Source organism: Pantherophis guttatus, chromosome 6, assembly GCF_059756535.1.
Source record: "Pantherophis guttatus breed Tessera chromosome 6, ASM5975653v1, whole genome shotgun sequence".
NCBI classification, from domain to species: Eukaryota; Metazoa; Chordata; class Lepidosauria; order Squamata; family Colubridae; genus Pantherophis; species Pantherophis guttatus.
In genome coordinates this window covers 29,827,159-29,848,153 of record NC_142068.1, presented here as the reverse complement: position 1 = coordinate 29,848,153, position 20,995 = coordinate 29,827,159, and the positions used below count along the sequence as shown (strand labels likewise).

General features: G+C 37.2%; 1 protein-coding gene across 4 annotated transcripts in view; it reads right to left on the bottom strand.

Annotated features, from left to right (window-relative positions):
- Window positions 1-15,854, bottom strand: part of PLOD2 (procollagen-lysine,2-oxoglutarate 5-dioxygenase 2) — a 61,760-nt gene extending 45,906 nt beyond the window's left edge. The window contains exons 1-2 of one of the 4 annotated variants that reach the window (XM_087872645.1): window positions 15,490-15,848; window positions 15,089-15,359 (exon numbers count right to left, since the gene is read on the bottom strand). In XM_087872645.1, the coding sequence (XP_087728771.1) occupies window positions 15,089-15,209 (121 nt within the window). In that variant the 5' untranslated portion in view covers window positions 15,210-15,359; window positions 15,490-15,848. Of the gene's footprint in view, window positions 1-15,088 lie in introns of all 4 variants that reach the window. The other 3 variants (XM_087872646.1, XM_034439297.3, XM_034439296.3) reach the window with 3 other exon arrangements.
- Window positions 15,855-20,995: the final 5,141 nt, after the last annotated feature.

Below are 20,995 nucleotides of genomic sequence, written 5' to 3'. Positions count from 1 at the left end.
ATCTATCTACCTACCTACCTACCTACCTACCTACCTACCTACCCATCCACCTATCTACACACACACAGACACATACATGAACAAAGCCATTTAGAAACCATTCACATTCATGGAGGGAAAGATAGATAGATAGATAGATAGATAGATAGATAGATAGATAGATAGATAGATAGATACAGAGAGAGAGAGGGAGGGAGGGAGGGAGGGAGGGAGAGAGAGAGAGAGAGAGAGAGAGAGAGAGAGAGAGAGAGAGAGAGAGAGAGAGAGATCTTTGGTTATTTGGGTTTTCTCCTGCGTAAAATTGGAAGTGTCTTGGCGACGTTTCGACGAAGTCTCATTCGTCATCTTCAGGCTGGTGTTTTCGGCTTCATGCTTCTAGGAGCAATGTGTGATCGCAGCTGTTTCTTCCTTTTAACTGCCAGTGGAGGTGTGAACTGATTGGTTGGGGGCTTGGCTGTGCTCTGATTGGATGGGGGGTTGGCTGTGCTGTGATTGGATGGGGTGGTGTTCTTTTTGGGTGGGGGCTTGGTTTTGCTCGGGTTAGTCTGAGTTGCAGGGGGATTTGAGCTGGTGAGCAGCTCAATATATATGTGCACATATATATGTGCTTACTTATATAGCACTAATGGAAAAATCCATTCTGAGTGGCTTCAATTTGAATGTTACTGAGAATTAGTCAATAATGGATTTCTACTTCAGTCTATTATTTTAAATGCCTCACCACTAGTACTAGTTATAGAGAGCCAATTTGGTGTAATTATTAAGGTATCAGGATAGAAATCAAGAGACTGTGTTTGCAAGAGAATGACAATGATTTAACTAGAAATCTAGGGGACCTTGGATCAGTCACTTTCTTTCAGTCCTAGAGAGGAGGAAATAGCAAACCACTCCTGAAAATTTTTGCCAACATGTCTAGACGATCAGACACAATTAAACCAAAGGGGGAAAAACAGGACTACAGTAGTTATATTTCAGCATGGGGGAAATTATATTTATTAGATATGACATTAATTACAGGTGTTGTTATTATTTTTTAAAAAAGTACTAGTGAATTGAAAGTTGCAGTATAATTCTTAACAAATTCCCTTGTGAACTATAGAACAATGCAATGATGAAGCTACTATTTTTTCTTCTTTGTTTGCAAAGCAAGAATTATGAAGCTTGTGAAAGAGAAAAATAGAAATATAGTATTCTGGAAAATGAGATTGCCTATGACTAAGTAATAAAAATCAAATCTCTCAGCAGCAACAAAATTACTTCCATTCCATTTTAAATAACATTGTGGAAATAATGAAACTTTGATACTGTATATACTGTACGATTTTTGTGGAAGGCCTGCAAGTTCAATTCATTTCTGGTATTCTAAACAAATTCCTAATCTTAAGATTTGGAACTTATTTTACATTAGATTCTAGTTAAATCACCATCATCCTCTTACAAGCCAAAAACCTTCTTACTCCTGTTTTATCTTACCAACAGTCTTCCAAATATTCTTTCTCAGGAATTAATAAGCAATGGGGTTTAAGTGTGAGATACAAGTAAGAGACGTGTTTTCTGCAACCATAGGAACACGCCTTTGCTCTAATCACCTGATAGCAAAAACATTTAATTGTTTACAAATATTCTACTCCAGTCAGAGTACCACACAGAAAAAATGTATAAATTAATATTTATCTATAATGTTTTTAATTTTATTCCTTTATAGTTAACTCTCAGCTGAGTCCACCTGAGTGGGTTGTTGTGGGGAAAATAGCAGGAGCAAGGAATATTAGGTACTACATTTGTCCCTTTCAGCTACATATAAAGTGATAAAATCAGGATAAAAATCTAAAGATAAATAAAGTAATAGGTCTGCTTATATGTCAAAAGTACAGTAATTCAAAAGTGCACAGGAATAGACAAACTGCTTTTTAAAGCAGCCATATCTTTTCTCTTGTTTCTACTCAAATCTGAAGAAAACAGAAAAGGTAATCTGCTTTAAGTAGTTAAATGAAGCATTGATTTTTTTTTCACTTATGTAAAAAAAGATATGGTTGCTTTAAAGAGATGCTGTTTCTCTTTTTAAGTTTTTTTTTCAAAGCACACACAACTATACAAAAGAATTTCAAAGATTTTGACCATGCTGTGGATTTTTAGAGTTACAAGCAATAAGGCAAGAAAAGACTACCTGACCATAAATTAAATTCAGCCATAAATTCATCAGGACTGCTGAAGCTAAAAATTATGTCAGTTTATAGTTTATTAAATTTCTTCTTCTGATATTATTGATAGATATTACATTTCAACTCTTTTTTTAAAAAATGCATGCTTTCTGTATGACTGCATTTTAAGTTTATATTGCTCAGTGTGTGAAAAGTAAGGCTTAATTTAATTTCTATTATTTGTATGTCTCAGCTTGCAAAATTTGTATTTTGAGAGACATCAAAAGAAATTGCTAAATAAACAAACAACATTCTCTTATATGAAGTTAATTTAATCATATGTTGCATCAAGCATTAATGTGGTTGCTTGGTTTTATTTAGAATCATGTGTGACTCGGGCTACTGTGATTTGTTTACCAAATCATGATTAAACAAACGTCAGCTTTTGCAATTTGTAAAGCCACCCTCTCTGAGTGACAAGACGGAAATTATATATTAGAATTTATTAACTCTTACTAGGGATTGAGAAACAACAAAGAATCAATTTGAACAGGATTCTAAAATTCAATCATTTGGATAAAATTCAATTGCCTTGCATATAACTTGGTCAGCAAACTTCTGGGGCCATATTCTGGAAAAGCAATATACTTTATACTACTTAAAACAATGAAGGGCCAAAATCTATTTTGTACTTTATTGGAAACATTCTTACTGTGCAAAAAGATTTATTTTCTTACGTTATTCTCAAGGTGTTTCAGAATTTCTTTAAACATTTTTGGTGTATTTATTTTATCTTCATTGTTACAATATGCTGTAAATATTAGCACAGAGCTAATATTAAATATACGAAGCATTCAGAATTCTAGTACATTGGCCATTTTATGACAAGTAATACTTAAAATTAACTACTCCCTCCACCTACATCCCCCCCCCATCCCCACAAAATACTCCAAACACAACAAACCATTTACTTCAATTGGTCTTTGGATTAGTATAAAGTCCATTTACAATAAATATGGATTATTTTACATATTTTAACAAGACACAGTTATATTGTATGTATAAATTAGGCATCCATCAGTTAAGGAACACTATGTTTTAATACTGCTAGTCATACCAAAGAGAGACACCTGTACCCTTAGCTTTTTTCACAATTGTCCATATTGACTGAAGTTGTTGGAAATTGAAATTCCAACCTCTGAAGGGTCAGAGTTGCCAAATCTCCATTCAAATCCCTATTGGTACAAACATAAGCTAAAATACAGCTAATTTCACTAAACATGGGAGTGATAAAATAGGCATTCTCTTGAAAAGCTACATAAAGAGTTTGACCAAGAACATTCTATATCAACTTTATCCATCCTTTTGCCCTTCTGTTTTGTTGGATTTTAAGACCTATCAGCCTGCCTGGAGATGGTGGGAACTGCAGCACAATGAAGGCTAGAAGCTACTAAGACAGAAAAGGCTGTCCTTTATGCCTACACTCAGTAGTCCATGTGTCCATAACATTTTCCCCCTGATTTACAAATATAGGTATGGATTATGCTCCTATAAATTTATTTTTATATATCTAAGTCATCTACTTATGCAGTAATTTTAATAAAAGTTATTAAGGGTTATAATTAAATAGATAAAAACTAATATAAACTAAAATATGAAAGAAAAAATTACAAATAGTGCATAAAAGAAAAAATGCAAAGGAAAATAAGAATATAGCAAAGAAAAAAGAAATATATAAAGGAATAACTTTACCCGTCATCATTTTAGTAACTTATCATCTTTTCTTAAAATATAACAAATAATTTCTTCTTCCCATATCCTCCTTCTTATCTATAAATAAATCCTTAAAAAGTCAATTTGGTTTAATGGTTAAACCAGGAGGCTGTGAGTTCTAGTCCCGCCTTAGACATAAAAGCAAGCAGACTCACCTTGAAACAGTCACTATCTGAGTTGTTGTGAGGAAAATGGCAGAAGGAAGATATATTAGGTATGTTCATTAACTTGAGTTATTTATAAAATTAATAAAGGTGGGATAGAAATAAATAAAATAAAGCTTCATTGTTCAGTCCTGATAAGCAAATTTTTACTAAGGGTTACAAAAGATAACAACATATCTGCTTCAACCTTGATCAAATAAAGCAACATTATATTCTTTCCTTTTCCTTTTAACAATCTTGAACTTTCAATTTGAAAGATAGCTCTTTCAAATAATGTCCTGGTTTGTTTTTATTTTTTCTTTGTTCCTTGTCACAAAATTCGTCAAAGCTTTAATAAGACTTTTTCTGTTAATCCACTATAGGAAATAGTATAGAAAAGTATAGAAGTCACTCCCTTGGTTTGTTATTGATATATCCATTTTAATTATTAAGACATGAGTTTCTTTTATAATTCCAGTTTAGCATCTTTTTCCATATCATTCTTGTAGCCTGTCATTTCTAAATCAAGCTCAATCTTGTCAGAAACAAACTTGTTCCTCTTCCATAACTTCTTTGAAATGGAGTTCTATCTACAGAGGTACACACTTTTCAAATTAACTACTGGGTCCATTGTTCAAACATATTATTCATTATGAGAATATTAAAATATTTTGCTTCTTTCTGTATCAGTAGATTAAATTAAGTGTTCTCTAGCTTTTAGCTCATTCTGGTTCCCTTTAGTGTCCAACATTCAAATTCTCATCCTGGTTTTTCTCATGAGGAGCAATCGTCTGGAGCACTTGTGGGCACTCTATATTAGTTGGTCCCAAGAGGAATCACGAAGAGCTGGTCTTCTCGCCAGCAATTCATTTTGCTACATTTGTTGGCTTTACTTCAGTTCACCATTTCTTCCCTGGAAGTCATGCTACTTATGTAGTAATTAAAAAAGACAGCATTTTCCATAATGAAAATCAAATGCTAGGCTGTTTTGTTTGAGCAAGAAAAATGATTGCCTACAGGAAATTAGCATTCTTCTGACAATAATTGAAAAGTCTTCATCAGATTTATATTACGTTTAATCTATGGTCATATAAAGAACCACTTTCTTTTTACATCCTAAAATGCAGTTCTGTAATCCATTCAAAATTTCAGTTCTGTCATTGTCTTTTTCAATAATTCATTAAAGTTATTTTATTTTCCAAGCATGTGGGATTAAATAGAAACTTAATGGACACTTTGAAAATACAAGTTATAGGACTGTATTGCATTACAAATCTTAATTTAGTGTAGCTAACATATGGAATGTGTATGCTTTCTTTTTAGACCTTTTTTAAAGGATTGTTTTTATAGTTTATGCAAATTATTACAACCAATTTGAAGTCCTGCTTTCAGCCAAAAGTTGACTTCTTCAAAAGAGAGAAAGAGAGAGAGAGAGCTTTGCATCAGGGGTGAAATTCAGCAGGTTCTGACAGGTTCTGGAGAACCAGTAGTGGAAATTTTGAGCAGTTCAGAGAACCGGTAGCAGAAATTTTGAGTAGTTTGGAGAACCAGCAAATACTACCTGTGTCTGGCCCCAGAGTAGGGTGGGAATATAGATTTTGCAATATCCTTCCCCCAGAAGTGGGGAGGGAGTGGGGATTTTGCAGAATCCTTCCCCTGCCACGTCCACCAAGCCACGCCCACCAAGCCACACCATGCCCACCAAGCCATGCCCACAGAACCAGTAGTAAAAATAAATTGGATTTCACCACTGCTCTGCATCCTTTACCTAACATTTATAAATGTTAGCACCATCACTTTTCATGAATTTTTAGCTTTCACAGGAGAAAATGCATGACTGAAGTAAAAGAGGTCATTAGGTTGAGGATAATATAACTCCAAGTACCAACTTCAGGAGAAGGATGGGAAAGTTGTCTCCTGCTTGTAAATACCCCTGATGCATCTGAATGGCCACTGGCAGGACCAATAGGCTCACTTAAGGTGGATCTTGGCCAGACCCAACCAAACAGTTCTTACGTTCTAAGGTATGAAACATTTTTACTTATATTAAATATGTGCACAGCTGACATTACTATAGTTTTACACTGAAATTAAACTTTTTAAAATATTTCCTGAAATATACACTGATAAACTACTTGCTCACTTGAATAGCAATTACTGGCACACAGTGTAAACTACAAATTACTGTAATAATATAATATTCAAATCTCTTTCTAGTGCCTAGCCAGTTCACAAAGAGTAAAGAAATTTATATACATTTCCCATTCCCACCTTTCCTCCTGTCCGCTATACCAAATGACATGTCATCCAGGCACTGAGGTTACACACAACCAAGCTATTTTGAAAGGAAGGAACATTTTTTGTAAACTGGGCTTAAAGAAATCTGAATGAGAGAGGCATGCACAAAGCCCAGCAATTTGTCCAATATGTACAGAGGATTTTCAGTTGCCATGGGGTATGGATTTAGATATAAAAGCTGTTGTTCTGGGATGGTTTCCATAACACAATGCATTTGCATTGGATAATCAGAATGCTGTAAAATAACTACTTCCACAGATCAGTGGAAGATAATGGGGACAGTAAGGGATAATGTTATGAAGTTAAATTTTTAGGCAACATTATAAGGTACAATAGGAATGATTACCAATGTTAAATGCACTTTGACACTAATCCAGTTTTCTCATTCAAAAATTAATCTAAAATTAACATTTGTTTTCTGTTACTTGTTATCCAAATCTTTCTGGATTTATTTATTTTTTTAAATCCAATTGTTGAAAATTAGGTTAATTCAATGCATGGATCCCCTGGGACAGAAATTACAACTTTTGAAAAACGTAGTGGTAGAATGAGCTAAAACATCTACACTAACTGCCAATCAGTTACAGAACCATATTCAAGGTACTAATATTAGCATTTACAATTCTAAACAATTTAGGCCACTTAACCATTTTGCTTTTGCTAAAACAACTGTATGAACATGTCTGTCAGCTGTTCAAGACAGTCCAGAGAGAAAGCTAAAGCCATGCGCACTACTACATTTATTGCAAGGTTTATTTATTCATTTATTATTTATTAGTTTAATTTATATGCCGCCTTTCTCCAGAGACTCAGGGCGGCTTACAATACGTTTTTTAAAAAAACCATTATAAAAACATTTAAAAATTAAAATATTAAAACCCATTCATACTATTTATGGCCGGATGTCACAAGATCGCAACAGCGAGATCAACGGCCCCAGGCCTGCTGGAAAAGCCAGGTCTTCACCGCTTTTCAGAAGGCCAATAGGGTGGGGGTGGTCCAGACCTCAGGAGGTAACTGGTTCCAGAGAGCTGGGGCAACCACAGAGAAGGCCCCGTGGGCCCGCCAGCCGGCATTGTTTAGCTGACGGGACCCGGAGGAGACCAACTCTGTGGGATCTTACCAGTCGCTGGGAGCTATGTGGTAGAAGGTGGTCTCGAAAATAGTTTACAGTAAAACTGAAAGCACTTCTACCCACCCTTGTCTTTGCCTTCCAATAAACTAGGGAAGGTCCCTTCTGAGACACTCTACTCACCCCTTTCCTACTGTGGGCTGAGACATCTCTTATTGACCATTGTCCTGGCTGAGGCTCCTCCTCTATCTCCCAGCCCATTACAATATCCATGAAACTTTCAGAAGTTTGTTTTGAAGAGACCTTTTAAAAATATATCTGATCTGTCCTCTTTTCTGGTCCTATTCTACTGGCCACAATTTAGAGTATGAGTGAGGGTGCCTTCTCCATGGTAACTTCTATCCTGTGGAATAATCCTGGCCATGTTCATGGGTCTATTCAGTCCATTCCCCGCACACCTTTGCTCTTTCCTCCAGTGGCTTCAAATGATTGCCTGGCTCTTCTATAAAGTAATCTGCTGTTTATAAAACAAACTTTTAAAATCTGCACTAATGAATATAGTTTATCCAAGTCATGGTTTTTAAAACTGGCCCAAATCCTATGCACATACCAGTACTGGCATAAGTATTCTTTGTGCTAGATCAAGGTAATTGGAAGAAAAAAAAATACCCAAGGTTGTTGGCACTAACCAGTTACTATTAAGAAAAACTGTGCAGCCAACTCTTGAGATATACCGTGAACTCAGAAGGTCACTGTGTCTTTGTCAAAGGAGACAGACCTTTCCCTCTCAGGCATGTAAATGTGTGGAGTTGAAGAAAAATAAATAACCTTCAGTTCTCAAATGAACACTGCAATTACTTAGAAGCTGGCAATTTAGAGTCCACATAATAGGCATGTACATCCTCCCTCTAATTGAACTGAATAAAGCCATATGTGCGAGAGGCAAGCATGTGTTTTCATAACCCTTTGTGCTTTCAAAACCCACATTCATAAAAATCGCAAAAATAACACAGAAATGAAACAACGTTGTCTATGGAGGAAGACTTGATCCATTCATCAAGCTACTGTCAACTATGAGAAGTAAATTTCCACTATTAATAAGGTGTGCATTTTTCTGCCGAGTGGCAATACTGTCCCCATGTGAAATATGTAGGATTAAATATGTCATCAGGTATTTCATGATTGTTTCCAGCATATTAAAATATTGAGCAGGAGGGACATATTTGATCCAAACTTGTGTATTATAGGTTTCCCAACAAATACAAGAACTGTGAGGTGAAAAACTGGGGGGAGGTTTCTCCCATAACCACTGTAATAAGACTCATTGCCAATGGACATTCCAAGTTCTTGCATTTATGGCACTGTAATTTTCTGCAGTCAGAGAAGAATAAACTAGTTAGAAACAGAAGACCACCAGTGATTTTATCAAAAATGCCAATTGGTCAGAAGCAGTTCCATTTTCTGTTCCAAATTTCCTTCAATAAATCCATCTAAAGTAGAAAATATCTACATTTATGGCCAACAATATCTATATTTATGGCTAACTGGAAGCTCCTTATAGTCTTTTTGCATGAACGGAAAAAAATGTCCTTGTGACTTGTGGTTTATAATTAGGAAAAAAAATGATGATAGAAAAAAGTGAGCTTCTTTATAATCGTAGGGTAAGAGAGAATTTGATAATGGTACTTATATTCCTACAACAAAAATCAGAAGCTTCTTTTTTCCTCTTTTTATTGTTTCATAATAAGACCTTCCCTTATTTTCAGGAAGGTCTTATTATTTTGGGGCGCATGGAACAAGATGGGGCTCCTATAGCTATCTTACCGGATTTCCAACTCTGCGATTAAATATTTTCGGAGAGGGCTTATTTTTGGGGGGAGGCTTATTTTAGCGCATGCACTCAAAAGCCCAATGGGGCTTATTATCAGGCGATGCCTTATTTTTGGGGAAACAGGGTACTAGTTTGTTAATTTTTATGTTCCTTGTAAAACCTTTAATAAAATTATTTTGAAAAGCAACCCATCTAAAGCAGAGACAGGGAGTGGGACCATACTTCTCTAACCTTCTGAATTGTTGTTGTTTTTTTTATTTTAAAAATATAAATGGGAAAATAAAATTCATTAAAGCAAAATGTACCATAGAGTTTAGAAACATCCTTATTTGCAAAAATTTACATATACTCTTTTAGAATAAGAAGTGTGTCTAACAATGGTTTGTGCCTACAAACAATCAAACCAATTTATTTTTCTGATCATCTTTCAAGATTTATAGTTAATTCAGAGCTTGTGATGAGTTTTCAACCAAGTCATTGAACTGAACAAAGATATGGCATATTGATGTATAAGTGATAAAAAGCAACAATTTCTCATTTACTATATTTTCTCATTCCACTGCATACTGTATTTTATGTTCCCAAATGGGGTATATATATACATTTCATTATTGCTCAGTGACTCAGCATTTAGGAACACTTAGCAACTGGCTTCAGTTATACAGAGTGAGGAAAGTTTAGAGAAAGTTTCTTGCTCTTAAACACTCTTTTTACAAGGCCAGCTGTTTAAATAGCAGCAGGCAAATATGAAAACCCAGAGAATATTTTAAATTACTCTCCAGCATCCAATTTGTTGACTTTTTGAGCAGACATAGCTACTGCTCTTCCATCATACTTGACCTCCTTTGTGCATCACTTCCTATACTTCACCCCAGTAATATATATTGTATTTTATTATATACTGTATTAACAAAACCACATAATATACTAAACTTCTAGAACTGGTAGGAACATTTTATAGACGAGAATACAAATCAATTTTCAAATTCTACACAATATTGCTAAACCAAGAAATTAACATTTACAAAAAAATAATGAAGCAAATTAAGCAGTGATATGCTTGCATGTAGTTGTGGGTTTATTATTAACCACATATTTTACTTGTCTAAAGTAAATTATTTTGTAGAAGAAAACACTCTCGCAAGACAAAGTTACATATTAAAACTGTTACACTCTATACTTCCCTATTTTTATTATAGTTCCTAAGTAATTGCTTCATGTTACACATCTCTTCCTAACACGAGCCACATTTATTATAGTTTTGGGGGATGTTTTTAGGCAAGAGAAACATGTGCTATACAAGTTCATTTATTCTGATCTGAGGATGAATGGAGAGCTTAAAAAAACCATCCAGCAGAATAATTTGTTTTGACAGGAACCTGAACTATAACTAGTATGTCAGGACTTGAGCAGCCAATAAATTTGGGATATGCTCCATAGTGCATATGTCCTTCAAAAGCTTTTTTTCTGGCAGTGCATTTTAGCAAATGTAGCATGCATAGCATTTGTTGGTTACAAGTACAGCAACAAGTTAACAGCTAGTATTATTTATTCTATTCAATAATTGCTCTTATGGGTACAAAGAATAGTAGCATGAAGGAGGCACTGTTCTATCTATTCATGATCCTTTCAGCTTTTTCCACTCAAAGCAGAAGTGGCAGGTCCCTCCCCCTCCCATTTTTTTCTTTCTCACTAAATCAACTGATGAAGCTGAAGGACTGAAAGATTTAATAAGTGGACCACCACTAGCCCTAAGGTTACAACCCTGCTCCCCTTTTTATCTGATTTTGAGATTTCTCCAGAAATCTGGTCATGCATCGATGAAAATCAGCAGCAGTGATTTTCCATTATTCCCCATCATTCTAAAAAAGGGAAACTCATAAGATAATAGTCTCACAAAAAGATGACTTGGTAATAACAGACTCACAAAAAGATGACTACAGCAAAAGTAGAAAACAACAAAATTAGAAAAATAGAAAATCCTTTCTTAAAAATCCTTGACATTCTTGTGCCCAATTTGCATCACTAATATCCCAGCTGTCCCAAATCTTAACTGGAACAGAAGATGCCTTCCTCTTCTTCAGGAGAGCTGCAGAACTGCCAGGGAAACATCATTTTAACTTTTTAAACTATTTGGCCATAGTGAAGGCTTTTACTATGGTGAATACTTTCTATGGCTGATATGATTCTACCCAGCAGAACACTCAACTGTGATGTGCAAACACATCATACCTCAGGCATGTTTTTAAATCCTGCCCAATGAATGCCTTTTTGCATTCTAGGCAAGCGGTATATCCTTATAGTTGGACTTAATCCAACACTGAGGAATCCCTTTTCCAATCTATTTTTTCCACTCCAGATCTAAGCTATGCAAGAGGCTTTCTTTTTCTTCTTTCCTGCTGTCATTCATAATTCCTCTATAGTTTATTTCATTCCTGGCAATTGCAGATCTCCTTTCTTCATGTCTGCTCCAGTCTAGACAGAGCCACTGTTACATGCTGACTCAGTGTAGTCTGCCATCTTTTCACTGTGGGGCAGTTCGTGAGTTAACTTTTTGTGGCTTTCAAACCAACCAACCAACCAACAAAAAGAAACCCACCCTGATATTTTGTTCTACTTTGCCTTTCCACTATCTAGGAGAAAAAAACTTGTTTTTTTTGGAATTACTATTCTTTTGGGAAAATGTATTGCATTGTGTTAACAACAGGAACCTTGGTAGTACAGTAGTACTACCTGCAGTACCACTGTACAGTAGTACCATGGTCTAAAGCACCCTGTTATTAAGACCAGCTGCCTGCAATTACTGCAGGTTTGAATCTCGCCAGGCTCAAGGTTGACTCAGCCTTCCATCCTTTCTAAGATAGGTAAATTGAGGACCCAGTTGTGGGGGCAATAAGCTGACTTTGTATACAAAAGGATGAAGGCTATTGCTTAGCACATTGTAAGCCGCCCTGAGTCTCTGGAGAAGGGCGGCATATAAATCAAATTTTAAAAAAAACAACAACCAGATTTTTATCATTGACCATCCAAAAGAAAAACACTGGGAGAAAAAATAAACATGTCAATAAGATTTAGATAAGCTTGGAACATGAATAGCTCAAAATGAATCCAATTTCCATTGAACAAGCTCAACAAGCCACAGCATGAAACTTGGCTATACAAAGCATAACAACATCTATAGCTATATCATCTGATTAAAAATATAAAAATATGTCTACCTAGTCTTTCAAGGAAAAAAGAGTAATATAAATACTCAACAAAATGAGCAATGCAATAGAACATGAATCAGAACATTAACTAACTCTGAGCTAAAGAGCAGAATTAGTCTCCCTTTCCAGTATTATGAAATTTACCCTTTTCACACACCTGATAGTGAAATGTTAAAATGTCACAGTCCTACAGAAAATGTTTTCAAGAGTACTTAAGTACTTAAGATGATATCTGGCTGCTTGGAAAAAAATTAAAAATATGTCAAAATAATACCTTCACGCCAGGCTGCAACATGAGTGTAAAACACATAGTCACATTCTAGAGTCAAAGCAGCACATTTCATGATGATAGTCCTGTTGTCTCCTGTAAGTCTAAGTTGGAATGTGAATATCCCTCAATGCAAGTCATCAACATCTATATCAGTGGTTCTCAACCTGTGGGTTGCGACCCCTTTGGGGGTCAAATGACCGTTTCACAGGGGTCACCTAAGACCATCGGAAAACACATATTTTCAATGATTTTAGGAATAATTTTATGGTTGGGGTCACCACAACATGAGGAACTGTATTAAAGGGTCGCAGCATTAGGAAGGTTGAGAACCACTGATCTATATGATTTATGGTCAAGAAAGTAAGTCCATTAAGCCTTCAATCTTAAGGTAGTTTCCTATTCTGCACATGTTCTTTATATGAAATAAACAACTTACTTACACTTTAAGCATATTATGAAAAAAATAAAGCTTTCTCTTTAGTAGTTGTTTGCTACTTTAAAATGTACCCCAAGACTCTGGAGAGAGTAACAAATTCTCTTGGCATTGGTTCTGGAAGATTGTTTAAATGGTATTTAAATATTAATAGGCAAATTACAAGAATTTAGGCAAAAACAACACTAGATTTTTTTTCTCTTGCATTTTTAACTCTCATGTTGATTTCTGTCTTTTCTTTTCCTTACTTTATATTAGTTTGTATTAGTTTTTATCTTCCTAAAGTGTGTCTGTGGGTATAAGTTTCTTGCATTATTATCAAGGATGGAGATCAGACATTGTGATTGAGTTTCAATGCAAAATACATGTAAGAGTATGAAAAAAAGGTCCAAGCAAAAAACATGTGGCAAACAAAATGTGTGTTTTAAATGCATTATCGCAGTTGAATGAAAGTCTTAAGTGCTTTTCTTTGAACAGGTTTAATGCATGTTCTGCTTTACACATTGGGGATTGAATTTCTTACTGCTTTCCAGCTCTTCACAACAAGCACTTTATAAGATCCAAGAAACAGAATATGAGCAAGACTGGGGCACAAATTCATCCCATTTTGAGAAAACTGGCTGGGGGAACAGGAGGATATAAAAATAACAGTTACTAAGTTGAATAAATTATTTTCCCCAACCTTGCTCCTCAGGCCAAGTCTGTTACCAAATGAAATGATGCCAAGAAAGCAGCATTTCCTTTTTTGCCTAAGAAAGGATTTCTCTCTGAGCTTGAAACTGGATTTCTACATCTTGCTACGTGGGTTCTGAAATTGGAAGCATCATAGTGAAAATAAATTCTTCATGACAGCCATTTAAGTGCATTTGACAAGTTACAATCCTCCCCCTCTTCCCCGCCCAGCTGCTGGTGTTTACTCTCTACCAACAATGTATGAGAATCCACAGATGCCCTCATAGCTATTTCATGTTAAGACTCTGGACTTAATGCCTCCTAGGACCTCCTCTCTTTCAAGAACAATGGCTTCTGCTTCACTTAATTTAGTTTCTACAACACCCTTGTAATTTTGAGAGCTTTAGAAACAGCTACAAATCTTTCCCTGACAGAACATAGTTAAAAATCTGAGGTTCCTGAAATAAACTTTATGGAAGAAAAGAACATTGCATTTGTACATCTCCATTTCTTTTAAATTTTTCTCCCAGACACAGAGAATTCCATTTTAAAAAATCCTCAAAATTTCAGAACATATTTCTCTCTGATAGGGGAGGGTGTGAGTTGCAGTTAATATTGGAAAGGTGCTTTAATCAATATCTTTTTTTTAATTACCACCATCTTTATCCCGAATATAAGTGTTTAGAAACCACAGCCTTTAACAAGTAACACTTGTTTCAGTTTGTATCTAGGTGAGCATTTGCCAACGATTTAGGTTCTACATAAATGGGGAAGCAAGAAAGAGGGAAAATAGGAATGATGAAACACTGGATCATTATTACAAGGAAATGAATGGCCACAAAACTTTGGTCTCTTAAATACAAGAGGAGAAAATGCTTTGAAACGGCTTCTTTGACAAAGCCAGAAATTAAACTCCATACAAAGGTGCTGCAAAACCAACATCTTTTAAAATCTACTTTGGCAAGATCTGGGATTCCCCTCTCTTCTGTCCTTTCAAAGGGACATCAGCACCTCATCCATTCATCGGCTGTTGGGCTTAATCTCGTTCAAACAGATGCAAGCATTTCTCAGAAAAGAAACGAAGTTCCACCTCCTTGAAATTAATTATCCTCTTATAAATCAGTCTGATAATGGGAAGTGCCTATGGGAGGCAGGAACACTCCCGTCTTCTGTAACAGGCATATAAACCGTAATCCGTGGAAGCCTGGCACGCGTTAAGCTTAGAAGTAGAACAAGGTTAGTTACCTGCAGGAAGGGGCGACTGATAGGATTCTGGCTCAGCAGGTTGGACCGGAGAGAAGAACTGGATGACTAAACCCAAGACGAGGGCGAGGGGTCCAGCGGTCCTCATCGCCATGTTCAGCATTCCGGTAAATCAGCCAGCAAAATCAGCGGCTGCGTTTCTCGTTCGCTCAAAGGGAATCCTTTCGCCTGCTTTGCTTTCCCTTTTAATGCCAGGCTCGGGAGGCTGCCATTTAAACTCCCGAAAGGAAATGGTCTCTGGAGAAAAGTTTCCCTGCGGGGGAGAGGAAGTAGGACTTGAAAATTCCACGGCTTCCCTTGGAAAGAGTTGGGGAAGGAGGACGCCCCCCCCCCGGTCTTCCGATGAAGTTGGTCAAACGCACGGATGGAGGGATTGCCGCTACCTTCTGCTGCTCCTCCCTTCGGTCCTGGGTCCTTGGGCAGTAGGCAAAGGGCACGCGTGAGGCTCGCTGGAGCTTTTATACGCCAGGCGGGAGTGGGAGGGGAGGGGCAGCAGGGAGACCTGAGCGAAGCGAAATCGGAGCTTCTGGAGAAGGAGCTGCCAGATTCAGCCATTGGCTCGCGGCGAGGTCGGGCGGGGAGCGTATCTTTCTTCTTGCATTCAGCCTCTTCTCTCCCCCCCCCTCACGCCCCACGCCCGCCCCATTTATTTTATCTTATTTTATTATTTTATTTTTGCACTTCACAGAGCTAGTGCGAAGAGAACAGCCAGCGCGCTTAAATGAGCATGTGTGAAATATGTGCACATGCTCAGTAGAGACGTGAAGCTGTCGCCCCAGTTCTGAATGCTGTTCTTGATCAACGTCGAGCCGCTTTGCTTATTCCAGCGGCTTGCTTTCTTTTCCTTTCTTCAATCCCGTGCAATTGCGCGCGGAAAGAAGAAGGGTTGTTGGGACTCTTGACTTGGGCAGCCGTGGCGTCATAACAACCTACTTTTCTATTTTTGTTACTTTTTGGCAGCTTGGTTACCGCTTTGATACAAAAAGGTGCAACAATGCAGAATGATATTGTTTCTCAACCTGAACAACTTGAAGATGAATGGACTTCAACGCCCAGAATTTGCTTTGTTCTCTTCGTTAGACTAAACCTGCATGGTTCTATCAACCATTCTTCGTACAGTTTAGCCTCCAGACCAGTGGTGGGATTCAGCCAGTTCGCACCACTTCGGGAGACCCAGCTGTTAACTTTCTGAGCAGTTTGGCAAACTGGTTGTTGGAAGAAATCATTAGGGCAGAGAACCGGTTGTTAAATTACTTGAATCCCACCACTGCTCAAGACCCTTTATCATTTTTTTAATTTATTTTTTATTTATTAGTTTGTCAAATATGTCAAATAGCAGGTATAAATATGAATATGGACATGAACAAAGGAAATGAATACAGATAAATGGGGTCAGTAGGACAGAGACGGTAGGCACTGTGGTGCACTTATGCACACACCCCTTTACGGACCACTTAGGAGCAGTTTGGCAAACTGGTTGTTGGAAGAAATCATTAGGGCAGAGAACCGGTTGTTAAATTACTTGAATCCCACCACTGCTCAAGACCCTTTATCATTTTTTTTATTTATTTTTTATTTATTAGTTTGTCAAATATGTCAAATAGCAGGTATAAATATGAATATGGACATGAACAAAGGAAATGAATACAGATAAATGGGGTCAGTAGGACAGAGACGGTAGGCACTGTGGTGCACTTATGCACACACCCCTTTACGGACCACTTAGGAATGGGGGAAGTCAGTGGTGGGTTGCTACCGGTTCTACCCGGATCAGTATACCAGTAGCAGTGGCGGGAGGCTCCGCCCACCTGTGCCAGATGCTTCTGTGCATGTGCAGAAGCTTTGCATGCACAGAAGCATCACATGTGCGTGCGCACATGAGCGAACCAGTAGTGACGGGTTTTGCAACCCACTACTGGGTAAGATCTACGGTAGACAGTTTAAGGTTGAAGCTGTGAGGGTTTGAGAATGTAACAGTGGAGTCGGGTAGAGCATTCCAGGCATTGACCACTCTGTTGCTGAAGTCGTATTTTCTGAAATCAAGTTTGGAGTGGTTTACCTTGAGTTTGTATCGATTGTTTGCCCTTGTATTATTGTGTTTGAAGCTGAAGAAGTCGTTGACGTTGTAGCAGACAATTTTGTGTACTATGCTTAGACCAGACCGCAGGCAACGCAGTTCCAGATAGTCCAAGCCCAAATTCCAGATTGTCCAACCTTGCTTCTCTTCCCCTTACTCTTTCTACTGCCTCAGCATCTTTTTTGTATGGTGGTGGCCAAACTGGACACAATATTCCAAGTGTGGTCTCAGTCAGAGGAGTTGTTATGGCACCAAAGTAATATTTTCCATAGCACAAGTAAAAGCTCTTTGACTGCTGCCCTCATTACATTTCATGCCAGTCTCTCTATTCTACCGCACTGTGGCAGGAACACCCCATCTTCTTCCCTTACTGGTGATCTAGGGCCTTTTAACCTAAGCTTCCAGACTGGTAAAAAGCTGGACATTTTTTAAATAAATAAATTGCCAGTGGAAGTGAAAGGCTGGTTGGATTTTCCTTCCTTTGAAGCCTTCATTTTTAATTGAATCCTATAGTATAAAAAACAAATTAAAATAAAGATTGTAGGGAAATGGAGAAGGAAATTGGGGGAGAAGTGTGACACGGGGGAAGTGGGGGAAAAAGCATTAACTTCCAACGTTTTTCAGCATAGTAGGATAACAATAATAAGGTACAGCTGCAACTTTTTGCTTTTACCATTTCTATGACAACAGACTTATCAGCAAATCTGAAAATCAGACTTCAGTTTATTGTCTTGAACACAAAGTCTAGAATTGGTTTCCAAATAGAAACAAAACTGATTTTTTGATTAAAGCAGTTAATTTGGCCATCTCTGTCCTAACCACCAGTTTTTCCATCCATTATTCCATTGTAGGGATTGTTGTATCTTTCCATTTTTGTACATAAACAATTATTGCTGCAGCCAGCATATACAATAATAAAATTCCAGATTATTTTCAAGTTCCTTGTCTAGTAGTCCTAAAACAAAAGTCTCTGGTTTTAGCTTTATATTAATTTTAAGAATCTTCTCCACTAAAATATGGCGTCAATATTTTTTTGAGAAATGGTGAAATAGTTAGGTATTTCCTTTTTTTCCTTTTGTTATTGTTAGTTGCGAACAATTTTTTCTTTTAAAACAAGGTAAAATTGGTAAGAGTTGCATCAATTTCCCCTTCAAACCACTGGTGAAATCGGAACCAGTTTACTACCAGTTCGCGTGCAAGGTGCGCGCGTACAGTGCACGCTAAAAGAAGGCATGCGGTAAGTAGAACAGCGTGTGAGGGGGATGATCAGCTGTGGCGCGCAATCTTTTTTTTTTTACTTTTAAAAGCATTGCTTTTAAAGCCTCTGATGATTGTGCGGCTCAGCTGGGATCGTCAGAGCCTTTTAAAAGCATTTTTTTTACAACCTCTGAAGAGGTTGTAGAAAAAATGCTTTTAAAAATTAAAAAAAAGCCTCTGATGATCACGCAGCTCAGCTGGGCATGGGGAGGGCAGGGATTTTTGCTACCGGTTCTCCGAACCACCCACTGCCATCACTACCAGATCAGGCGATCCGGTCCGAACCGGGAGCATTTCACTGCTGCTTCAAATTGAATGTTAGGAATAATGGTAAAAAGGTGGTGTTCTTTTTATTTTTACTCATTCTCCAGTGGTCACATGAGATGGGAATGTATCAAGTATGGAGAGGGAGGTCAACAGAAGACGTCTCAGATTTTTATAAATGGGAACCACATATCTGGAAAGGCCTTTCCATGACAAGAAAGTGGGTGGTGTTTCATTTTTGGCATGGGTGGAAGGAATAAAGAAGCAGGGGACTTCTTTTGGACGGAACCCCAGACCATCACAGCAGCCAAAGTGGAGGAAGGAATTGCAGTCTGTAAAAGATTACTTAAGTAAATGGCTGCATTGAGTTTATGCATAGGAGTCTGCAGAATAGTTTCTTGTCTGTTTTCCCGAGAGTTATTCCCAAAAGATTAGCATCGAAATGGATGGTGTCATGAGAACTTTGTGGGTTCACAGCACAAAGTCCAACTGACAAACACAAAACGCTTCTTGTTTCTTCCTTGTTTGTTTGTTTTCTTCCTCTATTAGCAGAGCAAGCAAATTTATGCACTTCAGTTGATTTCCAGGGTTGGAAAATAACTCAGGCACTGACATTCCTCTCCTGAGCTTCCTGATAAGTTACAGGGAAAGGCAATAAACAGGCCTGATTTATGTGAATTAACCCAAGTGTTTGAGAGTTAACTCTCTGTCTACTGGAAGAGAAGAAAGAAAAGGGAGGGAGGGAGGGAGGGAGGGAGGGATATTCATAACTTTATGTTCATTCAATCATGTCCAGTTCTCAGAGACTGGACATGTCCCTGACGTTTTCTTGTCAAGGTTTTTTAAATATACCATTGCTTCCTTCCTAAGAGAAAGTGACTGACACAAGTCACCCAGTTGGATTCATGCCTAAGGCAGCATTAGAATTCAAGGTTGCATTCATTGAACAACTTGTAGCAAACACAAGTTGCATCTAGTCATATGGCCAAAATTAATTGCCAGAAAACCTAGCGGGTACTCTGCTTCTCTTATAACATACTTAACTTATCTCTAAGTATAGGAGTATAGAAGTATAGGAAGACTTACTGATTGCAGAAAATATGACTTCAGCAACAGAGTGGTCAGTGAGTGGTCAGAATGCACTACCTGACTCTGTGGTTTCATCCCCAAACCCCCAAAATTTTAACCTAAGACTGTCTATTGTTGACTTCCCCCATTCCTAAGAGGTCTGTAAGGGGCGTGCATAAGAGCACCACGTGCCTACCATCCCTGTCCTAATGTTTCCTCTATTTGTATCTATTTTATGTATTCAATTCTTACTTATACTTGTATATATTACCTAATATGTTCTTGACAAATAAATAAAATTAAAATAAAATAAAATATCTAGCCCTTCTGCAAGCTGTATTAAATGCCAATAGAGGAAGATTCTTTACCTGGAGAGTAAGACCCATCTGAGTCTGGACACATAGAAACAACAGAGCTTGTATATAAAAATAATGAAGATAGACATAGATAGATGATAGGCAGATACTGTAGATGATAGATAGATAGATAGATAGATAGATAGATAGATAGATAGATAGATAGATAGATAGGCAGGCAGGCAGGCAGGGATGGGTGGATAGGTGGGTAGGTGGGTGGATGGATGGATGGATGGATGATAGAGATGATAAACTAAATGAGCATCTAATTTGCCTACTAGAGTTCTTTCTTCTTTATTTATGAAAGAAGCACCTTCAAATTATCGACATATAACATTCAATGCTGAGAAAGTAAAATAGATACAAAGTAGACCATAGAGCATGGATAACAAGTATATAAAATAAATAGAATTAAAATTAAATGACATTCGCCCACATTGATAGCATGTTCTCTTGCCAGCATGAGGTCTTCCTCCATATACGTTGAAGGACATTGTATGCACTGTAGCATATGTGAGTTGGAATGTTGTTCCCTTTTTACACCCTGTAATCCTTTAATTCAGGATATAGTTGGGCATACACAGTATCTTCTATAGGGAAGCCCATTGCTCTTTGATCTTCATACCCAGAATATTCTGTAATTTGATACATATAGCTGTAATCATACTAACCTTTATGCTCCCTTTATCCATTTAATGTTCCTACACCTCCTTTTAGATTTTTAAGACATTTGTTTTGATAAATAAAACAATTTGTTTTATATTTTTAACTTTTTAAAAAATTACTAATACCTTAGATTTTTATGTACCTTTTATACTTTTTAGTTTTACTGTGTCCCATCCTTATATTAGTCTGTCTATTGTAATA